Source organism: Ornithorhynchus anatinus, chromosome 3, assembly GCF_004115215.2.
Source record: "Ornithorhynchus anatinus isolate Pmale09 chromosome 3, mOrnAna1.pri.v4, whole genome shotgun sequence".
Classification (NCBI taxonomy): domain Eukaryota; kingdom Metazoa; phylum Chordata; class Mammalia; order Monotremata; family Ornithorhynchidae; genus Ornithorhynchus; species Ornithorhynchus anatinus.
The window spans coordinates 81887646-81911957 of record NC_041730.1 but is presented as its reverse complement, the minus strand read 5'-3'; the positions used below and the strand labels follow the sequence as shown (position 1 = coordinate 81911957).

Sequence of the window (24312 nt, the reverse complement as noted above, 5' to 3'; positions counted from 1 at the left end):
GCAAGAAGCTGGCTGACTCCTCCCACTTTCCCCATGAGGCGGGGGATGTAGGGGCAGGAGACGTTCCCTTGGGAGAGACAGCCATTTAGAATGAGCGCTGCTTCAGTGTCGGCTTGGGGGTGCAGTGAATGGGCCAGGTATTTCAACAGCAACAGACACCACTGGGGTTCTTCCTCAATGTTTGGGTAAGCCACCGTGGAGTTCGGCTCAGTAAGGGTCAGGAGGGTCTTTTCCAAATTCTTGTGAAAAGCAAAAAGAACAAAATAAAGAATTCTAGCAAAAACAACAACAAAAAATTCAGAGCTGTACTTCACACAAGTAAGACCTGAGCCGGAAAACAGTAGGATTATTAGAACGGGACATCTGTTATGTATATCTCATTAAAGTGGCCAATATGCAGATTGTTTCAAATAGCAAAAAATACTCCACACTCACATGCAAGGTTTTTATCATAAAAAAGTAAGGTTTCCAACCCAAAATGTCCACAGGAAAAACGATATTAAAAGGCAGGAATAGCAACAAAAAGGAGAGGCTAAAAAAAATCACCTTTCCTAAGGCCCAAGTCTCACAGTGCTACTGTTGCTCATGTTCTTTCAGCATTTGTCAATTCATCAAGCCTGTATTATCTAATTTGAGGACCATCCAGCAACACTGCTTCTCCTTCCCCCGTTATAAGCCTTAAGGCCATCAGACTGCTAAAGAGGCCAAACACCTAAGCATATGCAGTGGTGATAATCTTAGAACCCATTATTTAATGGTTAAATGTACTTAGCAGGGTAATGCTGCTATCAGTATAGAGGGTGGGAATAGGGGGATGACACCAAACTTCGATAGGGACTGCTGTGAGCTGATGGTACGTGGATGTTATCATCTAGCACACCCTTCTTTATGTTTGGGGGGGAATCCCCTTATTCTACATGTCATCTCCCCTATTTAGATGCTTTTCCAGAAGATAGCCAATGCCCTACAAAGTAGGCATGGAAGGAGCACTGATGCTTCATGCTTCAAGTGCCTGATTTGCTGCTTCTTTCACATGTGCGAGGAAAGATGGGCAACTGTGTATATACTTATATACGTATACAGTTGCCCACTGCTCAATAAGCAAGAAAAAACAGGTGCATTAAGGCAATGTATATGCAGGTATAAGCTGTGCATACACACACATAATAATCATAATAATAATTATGGTATTTGTCAAGCGCTTACTATGTGCCAGGGATTGTTCTAAGCGCTGAGGTGGATACAAGCAAATTGGGTAGGACACTGTCCCTGTCCCACATGGGGCTCACAATCTCAATCCCCATTTTACAGAGAAGGGAACTGAGGCACCAAAAAGTGAAGTGACTTGCCCAAGGTCACACAGCAGACAAGTGGTGGAACCGAAATTAGAATCCACAAGCTCTATCCACTGCTTCTCTACAGACACACAGAGAGCAGCCACTAAGCCTTACCAGCTGTCTAAAAATACATGCTATCAGGCACAAATAGGGTGAGCGAAAGAAGAGCTCTCTGAAGTAAAGGTAATCTTAAAAATGGGAATTAACTGTCTTTTCACCAATATCTAAGGGAACAATTTTTATTTACATGCATTCATTTATATAAGTAGGGAATGTTTACAGAAACTCCACTTACTAAGAAGAGTGGGGCATCACTGCTTCCTCCTTACCCACTGCAAACTCCTAGTCATTTCTGTGTCCGTAGCCTCTTGTAAGGCTAAGGCCAAGAAGTTCAACTTCTTGTAGCTCAGAAATGGGTTACCAGGCCAAATCTTTTCAAAAGATGCACTGGACTAAAATTTTCTCAGTCCCTACCCATTTCAGATTAATGTGACTGACCTATACACCTAAGCAGGCTAGAAATTATTTAAATTACTCCCATCTGAAGGAGATTAATAAAAGCAGTTCTCGCTGGAGACTCAAAATGCTACTGAAAGAAACAAACTGTTGCTGAAAATAAGACATCACATTAGTAATAAGGACCCACTACCTGTTGTGACGGCTTTGGAGCAAAATGAAAAGCACAATATGTAAATAGCCTTTCATCATATTTAGTATGGAGGCAGAAGTCTCATGTTGACTAAGTATTTTCAAGCTAGCTTTCTTTAAAAGGATAACAGAGTGAGGCTATACAGTTTTCCCCTAGACTGTAAGCTCCTTGTGGGCAAGAAATGTGACACCTACTTCTGATATATTGTACTCTCTCACGTGCTTAGTACAGTGTTCTGCACACAATAAGCACTCAATAAATAGGAATGATTTCATGATGAAATGGTCAAAGGAATTCTCAGTTAGTGCTGTATGAGGCAGATAGTTACCTACCTCTTAAGTATTCTTATGCAGAATCAAAATATTTCAAATTAATCTATACAGCTTCATGCCTTCATTATTTAAGGCAGAGTTTCAGATGTCTTAAAGCAACAACCCCGAGTCTACAAAATAAATAAGCCAAACAGCAATGGCCTAGTGAAAAAAGCACTGGCCTGGGAGTCAGAAACCCTGCTTTCTCATCTGCCACTTTCCTGCTTTGTCATCTTGGGCAAAGTCACTCAACATCTCCACGACTCAGTTCCCTCAGCTGTAAAATGGGAATTCAATACCTGTCCTAACTCCTACTTCTCTGGGAGCCCTACATGGGACCTGATTATCCAATAACTACCTCAGTGCTTGGCATATAATAAGGCCTTAACAAATACCACAATTACTATCATACAACATTTTGCTTATAAAACAGAGTGCTCTGTGTTATATAATTGAATTGGTTATATCCACTGATGAAGAGATGGAATAGGGAAATATTTTCTTTCCTCTCATGTATCTTCCAGAAGCAGTAATTAGGTTTTGCAGGTTTTAATTTTTTAACAAGTGACAGCTGTTACTTCCACAAAGAAGAATAGTTACTTATAAAAACGCTAGTGAAGTGACAATGCCTGTAACACTCTACAGGGATTTTTGTCTTTTGTTTGGCTGCACAAACAAAACTATCACTGAGGAGCTCATAAAAATTGATTTGGCTTTCACTTAAGAAGATCATCTTGAAAAAGCATAAACCATGGGAAATGTTTCATTTCTACTAAAGTTTCAAATCAGACATTTCAGAAATTGATACTTTGCAAGTGCTCATCCACTGAAGGCTTAGAAAATAAAAGGCAGAGAGATGAGTCATACTGAAAATTCTAATTAAATGAGAGGCAGCACCTATTTGTAGGCAAAAGGATGAGCCAGATTGTAAGAGTTAACTGCATTAGCTTTGGGCACAAGGGACTCATTTTTCTTTTATGAAACTGAATACTGTAAAAGCTTGCTTTTTTGATGCATGCTGAACACTGGAAAATAAACTTAATAGTTTTAAGCAACAAAACCAGGAAAATTTCCCTCATTAGAACAAAACTGCTTTATAAACAAGTTTTAGGGGGAACCCTCTCTATTTTTACCTTTAGTTACAGAGAGCAATCTCTTTGGCTGGGAGGGCCGGGGAGGCGTGGGGGTAACATCTATTTGGAAATGCTTCATAGCTCCCTGGTTCTTTACAAGCTCAGAACAAGGAAAAATTAACCAAGATGTGACCTAAAAAATACTTCTAGAATACAAGAGCCATGCTGACAGTCTTAGAGAACAGAATCTATAACTGACTATATATACGGGGATGGGGGGCACGCTTGCAAAAGAGAGATGGCCCCTTGAAAGGCCAGGAAGAACAATAATGGAAAAAAAAAACTGAAAGGGGGGTGGAGAGCAAAAGGGGCAGAAAATGGGGAGGAAGGAGGAGGGAGAACTTCAGTCAGAGAAAGAGAGAATGCTAAGATCTGCCCCAACACAATTTGCTGTTTTGGTTCAAGTGACTTGAGTTCTAAAACTAAGAGCTGGGTTCCCTTCCCACACAAATTACCATGGCCCACAAAGTAGAATAGTAGTAGGCGTAGGAGGAGGAGCATAATCTATGAAGTAATATGCAAAGGCTTCATTCATTTGATCACTCAGTATGAGTATTTTTCATGCAGTGATGCTCATCTGTGTCTTCAGGGAGTGGACGGAATAGGTGAACTTGAATTCTCGATGATTCTGCCAGGAACTGAACTACTTTCACTATGCTCTTTTCTGACAATGTTTATATACAATTCATTAGTGATTTTCCAACCTCTAAATATCTGTGCAACCAAAACAGGACAATTTGGTTGACTATCTAGGATGTCCAGAAAACTTTACATAAAATATGTAATACAAAAGTGGGGACTGGGGAAGAGAGTTGTTAGTATTAACAGCTTTTTTTAAATGGTATTTATTAAGCATTTACTAAGTGCCAGGCACTATACTTAGCACTGGGCTAGATACGAGCCAATCAGGTTATTCACAGTTCATGTCCCATGTGGGGTTCACAGTCTTAATCCCCATTTTACAGATGAGGTAACTGAGGCACAGAGCAGTTAGGTGACTTGCCCAAGGGCACACAGCAGACAAGTTGCAGAGTCAGGATTAGAGCCCAGGTCCTTCTGACTTCCAGGCCTGTGCTTTATTCACTAGGCCAAGCTGCTTCCCATTTACTACTTATTACTTAAAAAGTAATAAATATTAAGATAATCATCTGTGAATCTACCTGGATAGCACAAAAAAAAAAATTCAGTCCATGTCTCCCCAGTCATCAAAATTCTCCAAAGGCTGCCCACCCACTTCAGCATCCAACGGACACTCTTCATAATAATAATGTTGGTATTTGTTAAGCGCTTACTATGTGCCGAGCACTGTTCCAAGCGCTGGGGTAGACACAAGGGAAGCAGGTTGTCCCAGGTGGGGCTCACAGTCTTAATCCCCATTTTACAGATGAGGTAACTGAGTCACCGAGAAGTTAAGTGACTTGCCCAAAGTCACACAGCTGACAAGTGGCAGAGCTAGGAGTCGAACCCATGACCTCGGACTCCAAAGCCCAGGCTCTTTCCACTGAGCCACGCTGCTTCCAATCAGCTTCAAGGCTCTCAACCAGATCTCCCCTTCCTACTTAACCTCCCTAACCTCCCACAACAAAGCCCTTACCCTTCACTCCTCTGACACAAACCTACTCACTATATAGCCACCACCCGTCTCTTCTATGACTCCTTGCTCATATCCTTCAAGCCTGTAACTCTCTCCCCCTTCTTATATGAAAGCCCACCACTCTCCGCCCCTTTTAAGCCTTACTACAATCACATCTCCTCCAAGAGGCCTTCCCCTGCCCTCATTTCCCCACCTGTTCACCCTCCCTTGTGTTCCCTAAGCCCTTGGGTTTGAACCCCTTAAGTACGAATGTGTCTACCAAACTATTTTAGACTGTACTTTCCCAAGTGCTTAGTGCAATAAGAGCTCAATAAATACGACTGATTGCTTGTCCAACCCATTATTTGATAGTCACTCCTCCCCAGTCTTACCGCACATACATATCCTTAAACTCTACTGTTTCCCCTATGTAATTCATTTTAATGTCTGCCTCCCCAATTAGATCATAAGTTCCTCAGCGGCTGAAATCATGTCCATCAACCTTTTTGTACTGTATTCTCCTAAACATTTAATACAGTGCTCTGCACATGGAAAAGTGCTCTATACCACTGACTGACTCTGATTGTGAATGCTACTGTTTAAATAGCAGACACAAAGGAGAAAACAGACAACAGTAAGATTGGTCGGTGTGCTAAACAGAAAGGAAAACAGAGACAATAAAAGCAAAATAATACACCAGAAAACAAGGACAAAAAAGGGTGTCTACCTACTGTGCAAAGCACTCCACCAGGCACTTAGGACATTCCATTAAGAATAAAATAGTTCTCAAAGAACTTGTCGTCTAAGATAATGCACAATTTTGAAGGATAAAAATAGAAATATCTATTCAAGAAATATACCTTGAAACAATCTTTGGCTGGGATGGATTGATAATTTGAGAGACGCTAAACAATATGGCCTAGTGGAAAAACTACAGGCCTGGGAGTCAGGAGACCTGGGATCAAAGCCCAGTTCCACCACCTGCCTCCTGGGTAACCTTGCGCACATCACTTACCTTCTCTGTGGTTCCCTTTCCTCAACTGTGAAAATGTGGATAAGATACCTGCTCTCTCTCCCTTTTAACACTGTGAATCTCAAGTGTGACAGGGACTGTGCTTGATTCACTTAATACTGTACCTCACCCATCGCTTATTACAGTGCTTGGCACACAGTAAGTACTTAAAGACCATAATTATTATTACCAGATAATCCCAAAAGTATACTTCATTAATGCCTTTAAAACTAAGAACTTCAATTAAAACTTTCTCTAGGGATTGATATTTTATGGGGAAGCAGGGATATAGAATTGTTTAGTACATCAGAGAGTGGGTATGAGAGTGGGTATTTTATTAATAATTAAACTCAGAATAATAATAGGTATAAGAGAATTACTAGAAGTAAATGACAGTTAAAATAAATGACTAGAAACAAGATAGATTAATAATAAAGCAAAGGCTAGTGGAATAAACACTGGTATCCCGGTTTACACTAGCTACAAAGCAAAGTATTTTTTTATTAATCAATCAACGCTATTTATTGAGCACTTACTGTGTGCAAAGCACAGTATTAAGCACTTGGGAGAGCACAATACACTACAGTTGATAAACAAGATCCTTGCCCTCAAGGAGCTTACATTTTAGTGATGATCTAGGTCACACCCTGGCCAATGGTCAAACTACAAAACTATCTTCCCTCTGCAAAAAAATTATACATTTGAGGCATTTTAAAGTAAGGGAGTCAGTTCCTTTACTGTAGAGGTAAAGCAAGGCCTGCCTGACAACCTAATAAACCTCTTTCCAGCAAACACAAGGCTTTTTCAACCCTTCTTGGGAGAACATTCGAGATTATTTTCATTTCTTTATTTTGAAAGGCAACATGCCATTTCACCCAGTGCTTTTCCCCCAGTAGCATGGTCTAGTGGAAATTGGGAGTTAGAAGGTTTGGGCCCTAGTGTCAGTCAACTCTGCTCCTGGCCTGCAAAGACAACTCTCTTACTCCTTCTACATCTTAGTGCCTTCAACTGTACAAAAGGGGCTGTTGTGAGGACAAATTATATAGGTAATAAGCTGGTTACAAAAGTTAAAGAACTATACAAATTCAGGGTATCTGGAATTAAACTACTGAAGCATATATCTAGTGATTTCCCAAAACATGCACTATGATTTAGTGAATTTGTATAAACTAGCCTATATTGAAGTTAGGTGGAATTCTAAGTGGCAGATGCTAAACACACTCTGGAAGCCTACAATGGCAAAGCTACTTGGTTTTTAATCGCTTGGTAAATTTTGGGGTAGCTTTCCAAGGACCAGGGGAGTCAGAGAGAAACACGAAAAAGTGTCAGATCCTTTCAAGACTATACCCCTTCCATTAAAAAATTAAAAAAAGTTTGTTTACACATGCACAACTTCTACCTTGGTATTAAATAAAAGATACTGACAACTGGATTGCCACCGTACCCGACGATTAGCTGAGGGAGCCCCACATCACGACTGGTTATTGTGTGTAGGGAAGTCACTTGGGGCTCATCAGTTTGGGAGGGACTAAGCACGCACAAACCACGCACTACATTGTCAGTTGAAATGTCTACAAGCAGCAAGCCACAAGAGCTTCTGAGACATACAGTTGGGAACTCCACCTGTCCCATTCCAGAGACCAGTAAGCTCCTGTGGCAGTTTGGCCCGGGGCCATCACCGTTTCTGGGGCAGACAGCTGCTACACTGTCAAGTCTGCCCGCTTCAGTGTATTGGAGTGGAAGGGGAAGGTGAGGGGACAGGGCCAAGATAACTACGAGAATAAATGCAGACTGCTTTTCATAAAAAACATTAATGATTTACTCTATTACGTATCACTGTACCCTGTGCTATGACAGAGCTGTTATCTCAGTTTGCAAATTATTATTTGGAGTGAAATTCTTCTTTGTCAAACTTCTTGCTGCTCTGGGATCAACCCTATGGGGGTTCCATTATGAATTACATAATCATTTTCTAAAGGGAGAAGAGCTGGTTTTTTAACATTTCTGGGTCTCCAGTGAAATGAACTAGAATCCACTACCCCTCGTTTGGGGAAGAAACTGAAAATTAGAAAAATAGCAGTTACAGAGAGATTCACAACTATAACCCATTGAAGATCCTTATTTCTTCCATTTTTTACAAAGTGCAAATTAGCAAAAAAAGTTTAGGAATAGTTCCAGCCTCCACCTTTAATCTCCACATCTTAGACCTCTTTTTCTGCAACCTTGCATCTCCTCCTTCCTTCAACACATCTCTACATCGATGTCCAACCAGTCATTCAAATCAGTATGTCCCAAAACGTGTAGCCTAGAGGATAGAACACCGGCCTGGGAGCCAGAAGGACGTGAGTTCTAATCCAAGCTCCAACACTTGTCTGCTGTATAACCTTGAACAAGTCACTTCACTTTTCTTTACCTCAGTTACCACATCTGCAAAATGGGAATTACAATCGAGAGCCCCATGTGGGACACAGACTATGTCCAATCTGATTAGCTTGCATATACCCCAGCCTACCACATATTATAGTGTCTGCCACATAGTAAGCACTCAATACCATTAAAAAAATATATACAGAAAAAAGGAAGAATTCAAAGGCAGAAAGGAGTCCAGGATAACATTGAAGGTTGCAGGCTTTGGGGACAAGGAGGATAGTGCTTGTAATTTCTAGAGGGGCCAACGGATCTAAAGTGGAGTTGGTAAATGTCACCTGCAGAGATACTTAAAGTGACACACACACTAGTCATGGATGAACAACTCTATAGCTCCCTTCTCACCTAAATTGGATTAGTACTTTACCCTTTCTTAAGGAACATTCCTAACTTGTGTCTGCTTTATGGGAAGAATCAAGGAGCTCATGAACTGCACGTCCACCCCAGAAACTTAAGTATCATCTGAAAATATTTGGCTTAGCTTATTTATTTTAAATATATAAAATATATTTATTTTAGATTTAGTCATCTAGAACTTTTCTGAATTACAGCAAATTTCATGGGACAGTTGAAAAACACTAAAAAGTTAAATAGAACCAATTTGTCTTATCAGTTTCTTCAACTGAAAGGGAGTTGTGCAGTGGCCGCATGAAATATCAGCAATTAGATTAGTTTAACATCTGAATTGGAGGGGGGGGGTCTTACAGAGGTCATGTGATCCACTCACATACCTAAAGTCATTTGAAAATGTAAAGCCTCCGACTGACCATTCAATTTTTAAAGCTCTTTAAAGGTGATGACTGTATAGCCTTTCTAATTAATCATCCAAACAGGCAAGTTCCTTACATCTAATTAAACTCCCTCATGCTGTCTGATAAAAGGGAGATATTTTGCAATATTTTGGGCAATACCTCCTGAACTCATCTTGCCCATCTGATAAATTTACAGAGTAACATTCTTGACACCACCAAGAAACTTTACCAATTTTTATGAAGGAACAAAGAAACATGCATTAATGAAAGAAGTCTACTTATCCCACGTACTTATTTCACTTATTCACTTAGTCACTTATTTCATCACAATCTACTGATACTACTAGAAACAGAATACAATAATATTTACTTAGAATACTTTGGATAAACGTTATGCAGAGATCATATATAGCTCGGACATGGAAAGGCCTATAAGGGGCAAAATCGATTATGTAAAATGGAAAAATAGAAAACAGAACTAGACCCTGCAATAAAAGCCACAGGTGCAAAACAAAGTATACTCTCTATGAGGGAACAGAAAGGGATACTAGTCTCTCTGGCTAGCCCTTCAACCCATTACAGCATAAGGGTAGTAACATCATCAATGGTGTCATTTTAACCCATATGGGATAGATAATATTTCTTCTAAAGATTAAGTCAATCCTCACAAATTCAAAAAAGGGGTAGATGTCCTTTATTTTTTTACATAAGGCAACAAAAAAGTCTACTTAATTCCAGCTACAGGTTTTTTTTTGTTCAGTTGGTAAAATTTAATTTGACAGGTGACAGTTCTTAATTATGAAAATAGTGCTGCAAAGCTTAAGATACTCTTGTGGCTTTCTTCCTGGTACGCAGCATGTTGCTAAAGAATTAAATGGCTATATTTTGTTTGATATGGAGAGTGAATGAGTCCTAATGAGGAATCTATGTTGATTCAGGGCACCAGTGTGAGAAATAAATTATCAATTATTCAGGAGTATGGTCTGTGAAGAACCCAATTTACCTGGAATGTAGATTCCTTTGGTGAAAATAAACAATAGCAATCTAGAGTTTACAATAATCAATGCTGTGTTTACTTCTATGATTAGACAGGCAAAAGCAACTTCTGTAACATGTTTGGTGTGTGACTAGTTCATTAAAGGTGCGAAGCTGTACATGCTTACACAAGTGAACCCAGCGCTAATGGTATTCATAGCAATGATGGCCCATAACACATTTATATTATTTTAATCAGCAATCACTGTTTTAATGCAAACTGTTTACAAGAGCAACACCTTTGCTACCTCATAATTGAACACCTTTCCGGAGAAATTACTTTTGAATTCTCTCTCTTCTAGGGCTCATTTTAAGGCAATGCATATCTAGGAACCACCATTTACAAAAACTGAAGAGACATTACTTTGGCTCAAGTCTCACTAAAAATAACCGAAATGGATAATTCTAATGGGAAATTTTATGTTTCCAGAGGCAGAAATAAAATTCCTTACCCTCCAGCAAAAATCAATTAAACAGAAAATAGTGAACAATCTAGCTCCTCAAACCTACTAAAAACTCTAACTCTTCCAATGACTTTGGGATTCATAAATACTTCGCTGTCTCAGTTCAACAAAAATGCTTTAGAATAGCCACACTACTCTATCAAGATAGGAAAGCTAAAGACAAAGAAAATAACTTAAAACATTACCACTAAAAAAATCCCTTTCTAATTCCCATTTCAAAAATTATCCTAAATCCTTGCATGGGTAGATTAAATCTACCGAAAAACTGCTCAACTATTTTATTAGTCTGACATATTTGTTCTCATGCAGAATTTGCGACAATTTTAAGATCATTAGTAAAGTTGGGTGCTAAAACCACCTGCATGATCCAGACTGGGGAAAGAAGCATTTTATGCAATAAATTGCTTGCTAGGGAGGGACTGGTATCTCAACTAGCCGGCCTAAATTTTTAACTTTCACATTTAAACAAATTACAAAGAGGTCACCTAAGAAGGCCTAATATCTGCCAATTTTATTTACTATTTCATATTTATCTACGTGAGATTTGAAAATACAAATCAAACAAATACAAGTTGATCAACATTTCTGCCCTCCGTTAATTTGCTTTTTAAGACATGGAAGAGGAAACAAGGGAAGAATCTTTTTGTGAAAAGAGAGATGTTAAGTAACCAGCAAAGTGTGGTCATTAGTGAGTTAAAAACATGAGACTGGAAATTAAATTTCTAGGGTGTTGGTTCTGTCCTGTTAGCAGTTTGGAATTTTGAGTCTCCCAGAGCAAAGAGAGCTTGCAGACCTCATCCCACTCCCATGGCATTAACTACTACCTCTATGCGAATGACTCCCACATAATAAATACCACCGTTTTTATTATCATTATTACTCCCAAACTTGCCTCACTAGCCCTGATTTCTCAGCTTCTCTGTACCTGACATTTCCTCAAGCCTCCAGGAGCCAGCAAGTCAGGGTCAGCACGCTCCAAACTGAACTCCTAACATTCCCCCACAAACTTTCCTATCACAGCTGACAAGACAACCATCCTTCCCGTCTCTGAAGCATCCCCGTGTTAGGCATCATCCGACACCTTCCTCCTTTTCAACCCCCATATTTGATCTGTCAACAAATGGGTTTTTGCCATATTTTTAGAATCATCTTTTTTTTAAAAAAAAAAGTGTATTTCTTTAGGGCTTACTATGCAGCCAGGCACTGAACTAAACCCTGGGGAATATACACGATAATCAGGTTGGACACAATCCATGTCTCGCATGGGGCTCACAACCAGTCCCCATTTGACAGATGAAGTAACAGACAGAGGAGAAGTGGCTTGCCCAAGGTCATGCAGCAGACAAGTGGCGGAGCCAGGATTATCAATCAACAGCACTGATTGAGTGCTTATTATGTGCAGAACACTGTACTAAGCTCTTGGGAGAGTACTATCCACCAGAATTAGTGGACGCGTTCCCGGACCCTAACCAACTTACAATATAGAGGGAGTAGGTCGAGAAGGTTGGAACCTAGCTCTGTGCTTTATCCAATAGGCGATGCTGCTTCCTTTCAAACTAAACAACCACCTGGTATACATAACATTCCGCCCTGATCGCTGCATCAGCCTCCTCAGTGATCTCCCTCCTCCAGTTTCTCCCTATCCAGTCCATATGCATTTCTAAAATGTTACTCTACTCTGTTCTCCCCATTCCTTATAAACCTCCAGTGATTACCCTTGTTTGTATATCCAACACTCCTAATCCTTCAGTGGCACTGAGCACTTTGTATTCAGAGTACTGAATTGAGCATTTGGGAAAGTACAATACAATAGAGTTGCTAGGCTGGATCTCTGCCCCCAAGGAGCAGTCTAAGGGGGAGTCAGATATTAAAATACAGAAAGGAGAAATAGAACGGAAGTATATGTTCATAAGTGCTGGGAGATGAGACGAATATGAAGTGTTTAAGAGGGATGGATCCAAATTCAATGGCGACACGGAAAAGAGGGTGAATAGGGGAAATAGTTTCGTCAGAAAAGGCCTCTCAGAGGTGATGTGATTTTCGAACAGCTCTGAAATGGTGGTCTGTCACATATGGCTGAACAGCACTTCTGCTACCTATTTCCTCATCTCCCACTACTCTCCAGCTCGCACTCTTCATTCCTCTCAAGTTAACCTACTCACAGTGACTCATTTCATCTGTCAACTACTTACTCAGTCATATCCTCCTCACTACCTAGAACTCCTTCCACCATCATATTCTTTCAGCAAACCACAAATCTATGAAGTCCTTCCAAGATCACATCCCCTCCAGAAGACCATTCCCGATTCATCTCTCACTTCCTGATCTGCTAGTTCAGCCCTTCCATGCCTCTTAAGCATTTATGAACTCGCAACTGCCCTTAACACACAGTACTTGTTACGTTAGAAGCAGAGAAGCAACATGGCCTAGAGGATAGAGCACAAGCTTGGGAATCAGAAGGACCGGGTTCTAATCCCAGCTCTGCCACCTGTCCATACTAGACTGGAAGTTTGTTGTGGGCAAGGACTGCATCTGTAACAGTGTACTTTCCCAAGTGCTTGGTAGAGTGCTCTGCACACAGGAAGTGCTCAATAAATACAACTGATTGCTGTGTGACCATGGGAAAGTCATTTAACTTCTCTGTGCCTCGGTTACCTCCCCTATAAAATAGGAATTAAGACTGTGAGCCCCATGTAGGACATGAATTGTGTCCAACCCGTATTGCTTGTATCTACCCCAGCATATAGCAGAGTGCCTGGCATTTAAGTACCTTTTTTTTAAAAAAATGAAAACACAACCACTATGTGCTAAGCATTGTACTAAATACAAGAAAATTGGGTTGGACACAGTCTCCGTCCCACATGGGGCTCACAGTCTAAAGGGGAGGGAGAACAGGTATTGTATCCCCATTTTACAATTGAGGAAACTGGCACAGAAGTTATATGAGTTGCCCACGGTCACACAGCAGGCAAACAGTAAAGCAGGGATTAGAACCTATGTACTCTGACCACCAGGACCATGGTCTTTCCACTAGGCAGAACCTGACCGCACTAATACCCTAAATCAACAGGAGCATCGCTTTGGCCAGAAGTTTATATTTCATGCTTGCTCTGTTTATTAAATTCTGCTCTTACAAGATTTTGAAAGCTCTTAAACCAAGTACTCCTCTAGGCACTAGCTTCACTTTTTTTTTAAATGTTACGCTACACACACATCTCTCAACTCATCAAAAACCTTCAGTTAATCATTTCTCTTCACATCAAGCCAAAACTCCGGCCCACTGGCTTTAAGGCACTCCTCCAAGCTCTTCTCCCTCTTAATTAACCCCCCTTAAACCACCACACCCTACCCAGCCTGCACTCTTTAATCTTCCCACACTAATTTACTCAACCCCATCAACCCCTAGCTTACACCCTTCTTTCTGCCTGGAACTCCTTCCTACTTCAAAACTGCCATACCACAGCTCCCCCATTCTTCAAAGTCATTTAAAATACTATCTCTTCTGGGCCTTCCCTAATCATTCTTTTTTCCAGATCATAGCCTCCCAATCACCATCTCCACTTTGGCACTCACTACCACCTGGGGCATTTCTGCATATATCATCTTACATATTCAACTATTTGTTATTATATATTATAAGATGATTATTAATACTTGTAATTTTTTGTTAAGACCTGACTATGTGTACTAAAGACTGGGGCAGATGAGATAATCAAGTCAGACACAGTGCCTGGCCCACATGAGGTTCACAATCTAAGGATGGGGAGACAGGTATTGAATCCCCATTTGACATATGAGAAAACTGAAGCTCAGAGAAGTTAAGTGACTTGCCCAGGGTCACAGAGCAGGCAAGTGGCAGAGAAGAGATTAGGACCCAAGTCCTCTGACTCTCATGCCCATGTAATGATTATAATTGAGGCATTTGTTAAGTGCTTACTATGTGTCGGGCATTGTACTAACCCCAGGATAGATACAAGCAAATTAGGTTCGACCTGTCCCTCATGGGGCTTACAGTCTTAATCCCCATTTTACAGTTGAGGTATCTGAGGCCCAGGGAAGTTAAGTGACAGAGCCGGGATTAGAACCTCGGTCCTTTTTACTCCCAGACCAGTGTTCTATCCACTATGCAAAGCTGCTTCCCAACTGCTTCCCACTGTAACTGTCCAAATATCCCTCTTCCCAATCTCTTCTATCTGTAATTTATTTTGTGTCTGTATTCTCCACTGTATTTTATATTCCTTGAGGGCAGGGAATGTGTCTTCTAACTCTATCGTACTCCCCCAAATGCTAAATACTGAGCTCTGCACACAGCAGGAGCTCAAGAACCATGATTAATTCTCTCGTGAGGCTGTACAGTCTTTGTGGGGTGGGGACGCTGACTTCTACATGGTCTCCAAAAACAGACCCAGAGATGCAGGGTCAGCACACTGTGGTTAATTAATACATGACTGTCAACTTTTCTGTCCTCGTGAAATCCCCTTAAAGATGATGATATAGTCTCCATGAATCCGAGATACTTAATCTTCACTAGCCTTCAACAAGACTCTGGGACTTCTGAATGACAGCATGAGTGATTTTACAAACCCTTGGAGGCCCTCTCTGTTCTACTCCCCATGACCACTGGGATAAGACAGAAATGCAGAGAACACCCAAGTCTGTTCAATTTGTTCTACCCAACTATGGTGGAGGACTCAACAAGAGACCTGGATGCAGGTGCTGGAATTCATTTCCGCTCTTCCAAGAAGCTCTCCCAACTCATCAGACTACCGGAATCACAAACTCTGATATTCTAGGCTTGCTTTGTATTGATGAATATTCCCCAGAGGGACACACCCAATGCAAAATGCAAATGATAGTAAACCATATTGCAAAACTGGCCAGGTGCTACAGACTAAGTCTGAAGATCACAGAATAAACCTGCACAAAAGAAATCCCACTCCTAAACCAAAGATCGTCCTTGACAAGATAGAATTAAATCTGTTATCTAAGCAGCACATTGACCTACAATCAGTGATAGGCAAGAAAATAGAAAATTGAATTATGAGGGTCAGGGCAACATCAGAGAGTCTGTCAGAGCATAGTGTGGTGATAGGGTAGCCAACCAAACTGAAAGTATATAGTGCAGTAGTGCTGTCTAACCACATCTAAGACTATATAAAAAAAAATGATGGTATTTGTTAAGTGCTTACTATGTGCTGAGCACTGTTCTAAGTGCTGGAGTAGATACAGTGTAATCAGATTGTCCCACGTGGGGCTCTCATTTTTTTAATCCCTATTTTTATGGATGAGGTAACTGAGGCACAGAGAAGTTAAGTGACTTGCCCAAGGTCACGCAGCAGACAAGTGATGGGGCCAGCATTAGAACCCACGACTTCCAACTCCCAAGCCCGAGCTCTTTCCACTGAGCCATGCTGCTTCTCTAAGACCTCTATCACCAACCCCCAACACCACATGACTTCTTGAGCATCACAGATTATCCTCAGTGTCAAGTGGCAAGAAAGGATTACAAACCAAGTCCTGTAATGAAGTCAGTCTCCTAGCATTGAAGCTACGCTCACCTCAGCACAGCTTCATTAAGTGAAACCTGTGTGGAGGATGGATGACCGTAGGAAACCCAAATAGCTACTGAATGATGGGCTGAAATTGGGTTAAAACTGATAACATCGGGGAATGGAGGAAACATTTTAAGAATGCAGTAACTAAAGTAAAGCCTCAGAATGTAGCATCAACTGAAACTGAAAGGTAGCTTGCGGCAGAGACATACGATGTATCAAATGCAATCATATATATTGAGAGTTTCCTGTATGCAGGGCAATAATAATAATAATAATGTTGGTATTTGTTAAGCGCTTACTATGTGCAAAGCACTGTTCTAAGCGCTGGGGTAGACACAGGGGAATCAGGTTGTCCCACCTGGGGCTCACAGTCTTAATCCCCATTTTACAGATGAGGTAACTGAGGCACAGAGAAGTGAAGTGACTTGCCCACAGTCACACAGCTGACAAGTGGCAGAGCAAGGATTCGAACCCATGACCTCGGACTCCAAAGTCCAGGCTCTTTCCACTGAGCCATGCTGCTTCAGAAAAAACCAGACCGCCCAACGTGGGGCTCGAACCCACGACCCTGGGATTAAGAGTCCCATGCTCTACCGACTGAGCTAGCCGGGCGCGGGCGCCAACTCTACGGAGCTGCCGTGCCGAGCGCCTGCTGTACGTAGCTCCTCGACCTGGGCGTCTCCTGGGCGCAGGACACTGCGCTGGGCACCGAGTGAGGGCAGGACGCTGGGCAGGGCACCGACTATATAGAGAGGGCTGGACCGAACGCCTATAGTCCGCAGCCTTCTGACTCCCGGGTGCGGGGCGCTGGGCTGTGCTGGGCACCCACCGCGTGGGCATTGTACTAATCACTTAGAAGAATATAACACAACAGTATAACATACATTCCCTGCCCAAAATTAGCTTTTAGTTTAAAGGGGGAGACAGACAATAATATAAATTATGGATATGTACCTAAGTGCTGTGGGGCTGCAAGAACTGGGTGGTGAATGCAGGGAACAAGTTAGGGCGACACAAGGGAGTGGGAAAAGAAGAAATGGAGCCTTAGTCACGGAAGGCCTCTTGGTAGAGGTGTACCTTCAGTAAGGCTTTAAAAAGTGGGCAGAGTAATTGACTGATATGAGAAGGGAGGGTGTTCCAGGCCCAAGGCAGTATATGGGCAAAAGGTCAGTGGCAAGATAGATGAGATCGAGGTACAGTGAGTAGGTTGGTATTTTAGGGCGAACTGTGAGGGCTGGGTTGTAGTAACAGTAGAGAGGTGAGGGAGGAGGGGATAAGGTAATTGAGGGTTTAAAGCCAATGGTAAGGAGTTTCTGTTTGATGTAGAGGTGAATGGGCAACCACTGGAGGTTCTTGAGGAGTGGGGAACATGGACTGAACGTTTGTGTAGAAAAATGATCCAGGTAGCAGAGTGAACTATGGATTGGAGGAGGGAGAGATAGGAGGCAAGGAGGTCAGCAAGAAGGCTGATACAGCAATCAAGGCAAGATAGGATAAGTAAGCATTAAATAAGTATTAGCTAAGTAGCAGTTTGGATGGAGAGGAAAGGCCAGATATTAGTGAAGTTGCTGAAGGCTGAAACAACAGGATTTAGTGATAGATTGAATATGTGGGTTGAATGAGAGAGAAGGGTCAAGGATAACACCAAGATTAAGGGCTTGTGAGACAGGAAGGATGGTAGGGCTACCTGCAGTGATGGGGAAGTCAGTGGGAGGACAGGGTTTGAGTGGGAAGATAAGGAGTTCTGTTTTGGACATGTTAAGTTTGAGGTAATGGCAGGACATCCAAGTAGAGATGTCTTAAAGGCAGGAGATGCAAGACTGCAGAAAGGGAGAAAGCTCAGGGCTGGAGATGTAGTCTTGGGAATCATCCGCAGAGGTGGTAGCTGAAGCCATGGGAGTGAATGAGTTCTCCAAGGGAGTGGATGCATATGGAGAATAGAAGGCGACCTAGAACTGAACCCTGAGGGACACCCACAGTTGAAGGATGGGAGGCAGAGGAGGAGCCTTTAAAAGAGACTGGGAATGAGCAGCCAAAGATATAGGAAGAGAACCAGGAGAGGAAAGTGTCAGTAAATCCGAGATTGGATAATGTTTCCAGGAGAAGGGGGTGGTCAATAGTGTCATAAACAGCTGAGAGGTGGAGGATTAAGATGGAATAGAGGCCACTGGATTTGACAAGAAGGAAATCATCTGTGACCTTTGAAAGGGCAGTTTTGGTGGCGTGAACAGGATGGAAGCCAGATTGGAGGGCGTCAAGGAGAAAATTGGAGGAGAGGAACTTGAGATAGCAGGTGCAGACAACTCACAATCTGTTTCTGAGCACTTAATAAATACCATGATTGTTATTAGTTCCATTCAACTCACCTTGAAGTTTCAAGTTATCAGTTTCTGAGTCAGCAGAAATTTCTCAAAGAAACATTTAAGCTTAGGTTAAGTTTAGGTTAGCAAACCTCTTCCACCCAATTTTTTCCCCCAGTTATTGTTAATCATTTATCTATCCATTAGCTATAAACTGCATGGACAGAAGGCAGAGCAGTCTCAGCATTACCTCCAGGTTTAGAAGGCACCAGGGACAAGAGAAACCGGAACACAAGACCTAAGGGCTTTCAACACACACCAAGTGCCTCTACTAGATCTGTGGCATTTTCCTCAATGTTTAACACAGCCAGAGTGTCAAGGGAATTAGACCAACGGAGGTATATGATGATAGGAAAGAAATAAGTGAAGGGGGAGGGGCAGGGTTCTGATTTTACAAAGACAGAGATGAAGGCAGGATACATGAATAAAAGTTTTTAAATGTTCATTCAATCGTATTTATTGAGCACTTACTGTGTGCAGAATAAATGTGCCTAATTGTAAGTGCATTTCAATTTAGCTGCAGCTTTATTCCTGTTTCTAGAAAATGCTTATGCTCAAGATGACTATCACTACTCAGGATCTTTTTGAGAAAGGAGTAATATGCTTGGGGGATTTCACTCATGGAGACTCTTTGTAGTACTTTATCAGAGTGAAAACACAAACACTCTGAAATCTTCACTGCAGTGATAATTGTAACTTTTAATGCATACTACCTAACAATGGCTCAAAAGCTTTTTCTAGGACATCTTGTGTTTTGCAAGGCACTCTAGGCCTAGATAACTGTTCTCTAAGGAAAACAACTCAATGGAGGGTCAAATTTAGATATTCTGAAGTTTCTTATGTGAAAGGAAGCCAGACAAGGCTAACTTCTTAAATAAATTATATGCGTTTATTAATAGTACCTCCTTTTGTTAGAACTTAACCTTCCACATTCTAGATTTCAGTGGATGCCTCATTCATTCAATCAATAGTATTTACTGAGCACTTACTGTGTGCAGAGCACTGTACTAAGCACTTGGAAAGTACAATTCGGCAACAGATAGAGACAATTCCTACCCAACAAAGGGCTCACAGTCTAGGAGGAGGAGACAGACAACAAAACAAGTAGACAGGCATCAATAGCATCAAAGTTCTGGAGGGAAACAAATATACTGGGTACTTTTTCCAGATTCCCTCTTCTGGTTAAAAATACAGGAATTATTGACTAGTGAGGGTAACCTTTAAAAAAAATTTACATTTCTTCTTTCCACCATAATTTCATTATTTTTACTTTGCATCTGTATCATTTTTTCCCTTGCCTCACCTGTTCTCTTTTTTCTCCTCATTTTTATCTCATGTTTGCACTTTATAAAGAAACACTCCAAAGATGGTGGGTGAAATCTGAAGGAAACTCAGCCTAATGAAGCAATTCAAGGAGTAAATTTCTTGCGACATATATTAAAAATATGATATTTGTGTAATGGCAAAATCAGGTTTGCAAAATTTGGGATCAGCTACATCGAATTCTCAAATATTGGTTTAAATGGCATTTGTTAAGTGCTCACTGTGTGCCAGGCACTGTACTAAGAGCTGGGGTAGAAACAAGCTAGTCAGGTTGGACAAAGTCCATGTCCAAACATGGGGCTCACAGTCTTAATCTTCATTTTACTGATGAAGTAACTGACACAGAAAGAAGTTCAGTGACTTGCCCAAAGTCACACAGCAGACAAGTGATGGAGACAGAATTAGAACCCAAGTCCTCCTGATTCCCAGGCCCATGTTCTATCCACTAGGCTGTGCCCACTAGTCCCACACTGCCTCTCTTAAGTAATGGGAAGGCATCAGGCGATCTGTGTGCCCTTTCTGATCTTCCTGAATTCCACTTAAAAACAAGAAATAACTCAGACATCCTGCTGTTAGCAGAGAGAGGGTGCTGACCTTCCTTTACATTCCCAAAGTGGAGTACAGATTGACACCCTAAATGCCGCAGAGTGCTCATAAATAGGATCAAAGAATGTCACTGTTTGTTGTTGTTTTGTACTTTCCCAAGCACTCAGTACAGTGCTCTGCACACAGAAAGCGCTCTATAAATACGACTGAATGAATGAATGTCCCTCTATCACCAGTAGCTCTGGATCAGAAATTCTGGATGTGTAGTAATAGTAATTTTGGTATTTTTAAGCACTTAAAAATACACGGATATATAGTAAGGACTGAATCAAGCAATGGACACAGTAGAAGGGGAGGAGAGAATGGGTACTGAATCTCTATTTTACAGATGAGGAAACTAAGGTACGGAAAAGGTAAAGGACTACCATCACGGTCACATAGCAGGCAAATGGCAGAGTTGGGATTAGGACCGAGGTCCTGGGACTCCCAGGCCCAGGCTCTTTCTACTAGGCCACATTGCCTCCCAAGGCAGTTCTGCCAGAGCACAGGCTTTGCTGTGCATTTTGAATGAAATACTGTTACAGACTTAGGGAATATTTTCCAACAGAAAGTGCCTGTTTACCAAGGTGCCAGACATGAAGTGCTACAATGCGAGTTGGGGGTCTGTGCAAGAACATAACCCCAGCATTATAGAATTAGAAGTGTTAACCAAATCGTTAATATTCAAGAAAAAATGTGAATAATTTATATTGATAAAAAAGCTTAGTGTGCATTCATATAAAGATAAAATATATATAAAACTATTTGTATTTGTGACATATATTCATTATACCATTTAAAAATGCTTACATATTGATTGATAGGTCCCCCATGACAAAAAGTTCTAGTTCATAGTCAGCAATACATACCCGTTTGGGCCCACTAAAAATCTTCCTGGTATTTTCCTTTGATTTATCTCCTTGTTTATTTGTGGACTTCTTTACATTTTCAGGCACCCCAGGCAAATCCTCTGAAAAATCCAGATCTGCAAAAGTAATCATAATTGACTGATTTTTCAACAGAATAAAAGTTTTATTCCTCATGGCAAAAATGACAAAAGAATGGTTAATGGAGGGGAGGTGAGGGAGGGTGAAACCAAGAAAAGGAAGAATATGGGGGTAAACAGATATCGGCTGCTTTTTTTCAAAATTTGCGAATTCCTTTAGAGTTTTTCTATTTTAGAGGTGGACACACTTTAGAAGCAATCTCTACCTAGCAGTGGATCTATTAGCTCATAAACACCTTGTTCCTAACACCAACATTTACCTGCTGATTCCGGTGCGCCTACCTAGTTTCTTAATGTGCCCTAACCCACTTTAATACAGTATGACTTGACCTCTATTTCTAAATCATGGCTTTGCCAATACACAAGACACAAGATAGTGTTTGGGGACTTTGTAAAAGCATCCTGAGCATTTAGTGTTAACCATAGTTTGTCCTGGTCTACCGACCCAGAATACCCTACCACTGGAATGGAAAGCTACAGTGAGAAGCAAGTACACTGACCATCACTAAATTGCTAACCTGCCTATCCAAAATTATTTCCAAAATGATTTCCAAAAGGTTTAAACTTACTAGAAACAGCTGAGTTTCAGAAGACTAGGGGACCAAGAGGAGAAGTAAGAGATGATGAGGGAAGCAGGAGCTGTAATCAAACAGTGGAAGGCTCTGGGAATAAATTTTGGCCTAGTCACAGCAAAAAGCAAAGTCTTCAGTAGGTTGAGTAATGTTCTCACTGTAACTCATTACTAGGATCTAATCCTTCAGAGTTGTGTTAATTTTAGATATTTGATCACAAATGGAATCTTGAAGTAAGATTTAATCAATCTTTGGCAGAGGAGGAGCTCATCAATAGGATTTGTTCCTTTCACAAATCCCTCAGGAAGGCTAATGAATCTATATATTATCCATTTTTTGTTTGCATCTTAAGGAAGGGCAACATTTCAGGAAATGACTGATTATCTAAGCTAATGGAAGTAACAACTGACAATTTTAAAAGTGGATCATTACTTCTCCACCTGCTAAGATCATGACCACGTAGTCTCTTGTTAATAATGTTGGTATTTGTTAAGCGCTTACTATGTGCCGAGCACTGTTCTAAGCGCTGGGGTAGACACAGGGGAATCACGTTGTCCCCACTTGGGGCTCACAATCTTAATCCCCATTTTACAGATGAGGTAACTGAGGCACCGAGAAGTTAAGTGACTTGTCCAAAGTCACACAGCTGACAAGTGGCTGAGCCAGGATTCGAACCCATGACCTCTGACTCCAAAGCCCGTGCTCTTTCCACTGAGCCGCGCTGCTTCTAGTGGATTGGAGCTGTCCACCATTTTTTTAATAAATGGTATTTGTTAAGCACTTACTACGTGTCAAGCACTGTTCTAAATGCTGGGGTAGATTGAAATCAATCCGATCAGGCACAATTTCTGCCCCACATGGGGACCACAGCCTAACTTGGAGAGAGAACAGGGTATTGAATCCCCATTTTTACAGTTGAAGAAACTCAGGCATGGAGAAGTTAAGTGACTTGCTCAAGGTCACAAAGCAGACAAGTGGTAGAACCAGGATCAGAAGTCTTGACACCCAGGCCCATACTTTACCTGCTAGACCATGCTGCTTCCGAAACCTCATTCCTCACCCTGAAAAAATTCTGTCGCGCACTTGCACTCCCACAGTGGCTAATCTGAAGTCATATTTGGCAGCGTGAGAAGGAAGATAAAGGGAAGGAGAATTGAAAACAGCCCTGAGATCTGACAGGTGGGATAGTTGTGGATAATGGAGGAGATGGCAGCTGTACCAACAGTCATGGAGATAATCAAGGATCTATTCCCAGATGAATCTGATCATTGCCATGGCTTTGAACATTAGTTTTGGGATACATGAGATACAATTAAATATGAATACATGATACACAATTTTTCTAACCTGACGGTACACGTGGTGGGAGATACCTCTCTGCACTGCAGCAGAACAGATTTTTTGCAGGTGGAAGAAAACGCCACATGCCTTAACCCTTGGACAGTTAACTTCCACTTAGAATGAAGAAGACTTACATTTGGCTGTTCTGCCTAAGTGCTTCCTAAGCCTGAAAGCTTCCTGAGCTCTGGTTCAGGAACATGATCCAGGGCCAAAGCGATGGGTATGGGTCAGAGATGGAGAAAACAAAGCTACAGAGTTTTGGCCAAAATAATCCCTGGGCTCTGAATGACAGCTTCGGATGAAATGTCTATATGCTGATGTTCAGCACTTAAGAAGAGGCCATTTTCAGTCGCCATCCAGCCAAGTATTTGGTTCTGATGGGCAGCCAAATGACTGCCATCAAATGAAAGGTATTAAGATGTTCTCCTTTAAGCCTTGTCCGGGTTGATTGAAGATGTAAAAAAAAAAAATCCAATATGCCTTCTACTGCAAATATTTAATTTCTGCATGTCATGTACTGAGGGCACTGACTCTCATACGAATAATATTAATGTTGGTATTTGTTAAGTGCTTACTATGTGCAGAGCACTATTCTAAGCGCTGGGGTAGACACAGGGTAATCAGGTTGTCCCAGGTGAGGCTCACAGGCTTAATCCCCATTTTCCAGATGAGGTAACTGCAGCAGGGAGAAGTTAAGTGACTTGCCCACAATCACACAGCTGAAAAGTGGCAGAGCTGGGATTTGAACCCATGACCTCTGACTCTCATGCCCGGGCTCTTTCCACCGAGCCACGCTGCTTCTCCAATGCAGGCACCAAATGGTAAATTAAGTTTTATCATATCTGAAAGGAGAGTTATTTACCTGTAACCCTAGTTC

General features: G+C 41.4%; 1 protein-coding gene and 1 non-coding gene across 3 annotated transcripts in view; both read right to left on the bottom strand.

Moving 5' to 3' along the window:
* Window positions 1-24312, bottom strand: part of WAPL (WAPL cohesin release factor) — a 97098-nt gene that overhangs the window by 43499 nt on the left and 29287 nt on the right. For both annotated transcript variants that reach the window (XM_029060073.2, XM_029060074.2), the window contains exon 4: window positions 21386-21501. In XM_029060073.2, coding sequence (XP_028915906.1) covers window positions 21386-21501 — 116 coding nt within the window. The remainder of the gene's footprint in view (window positions 1-21385; window positions 21502-24312) is intronic.
* TRNAK-CUU lies at window positions 16788-16860 on the bottom strand. Its single transcript has one exon. It is a non-coding gene; the product is annotated as a tRNA-Lys (tRNA).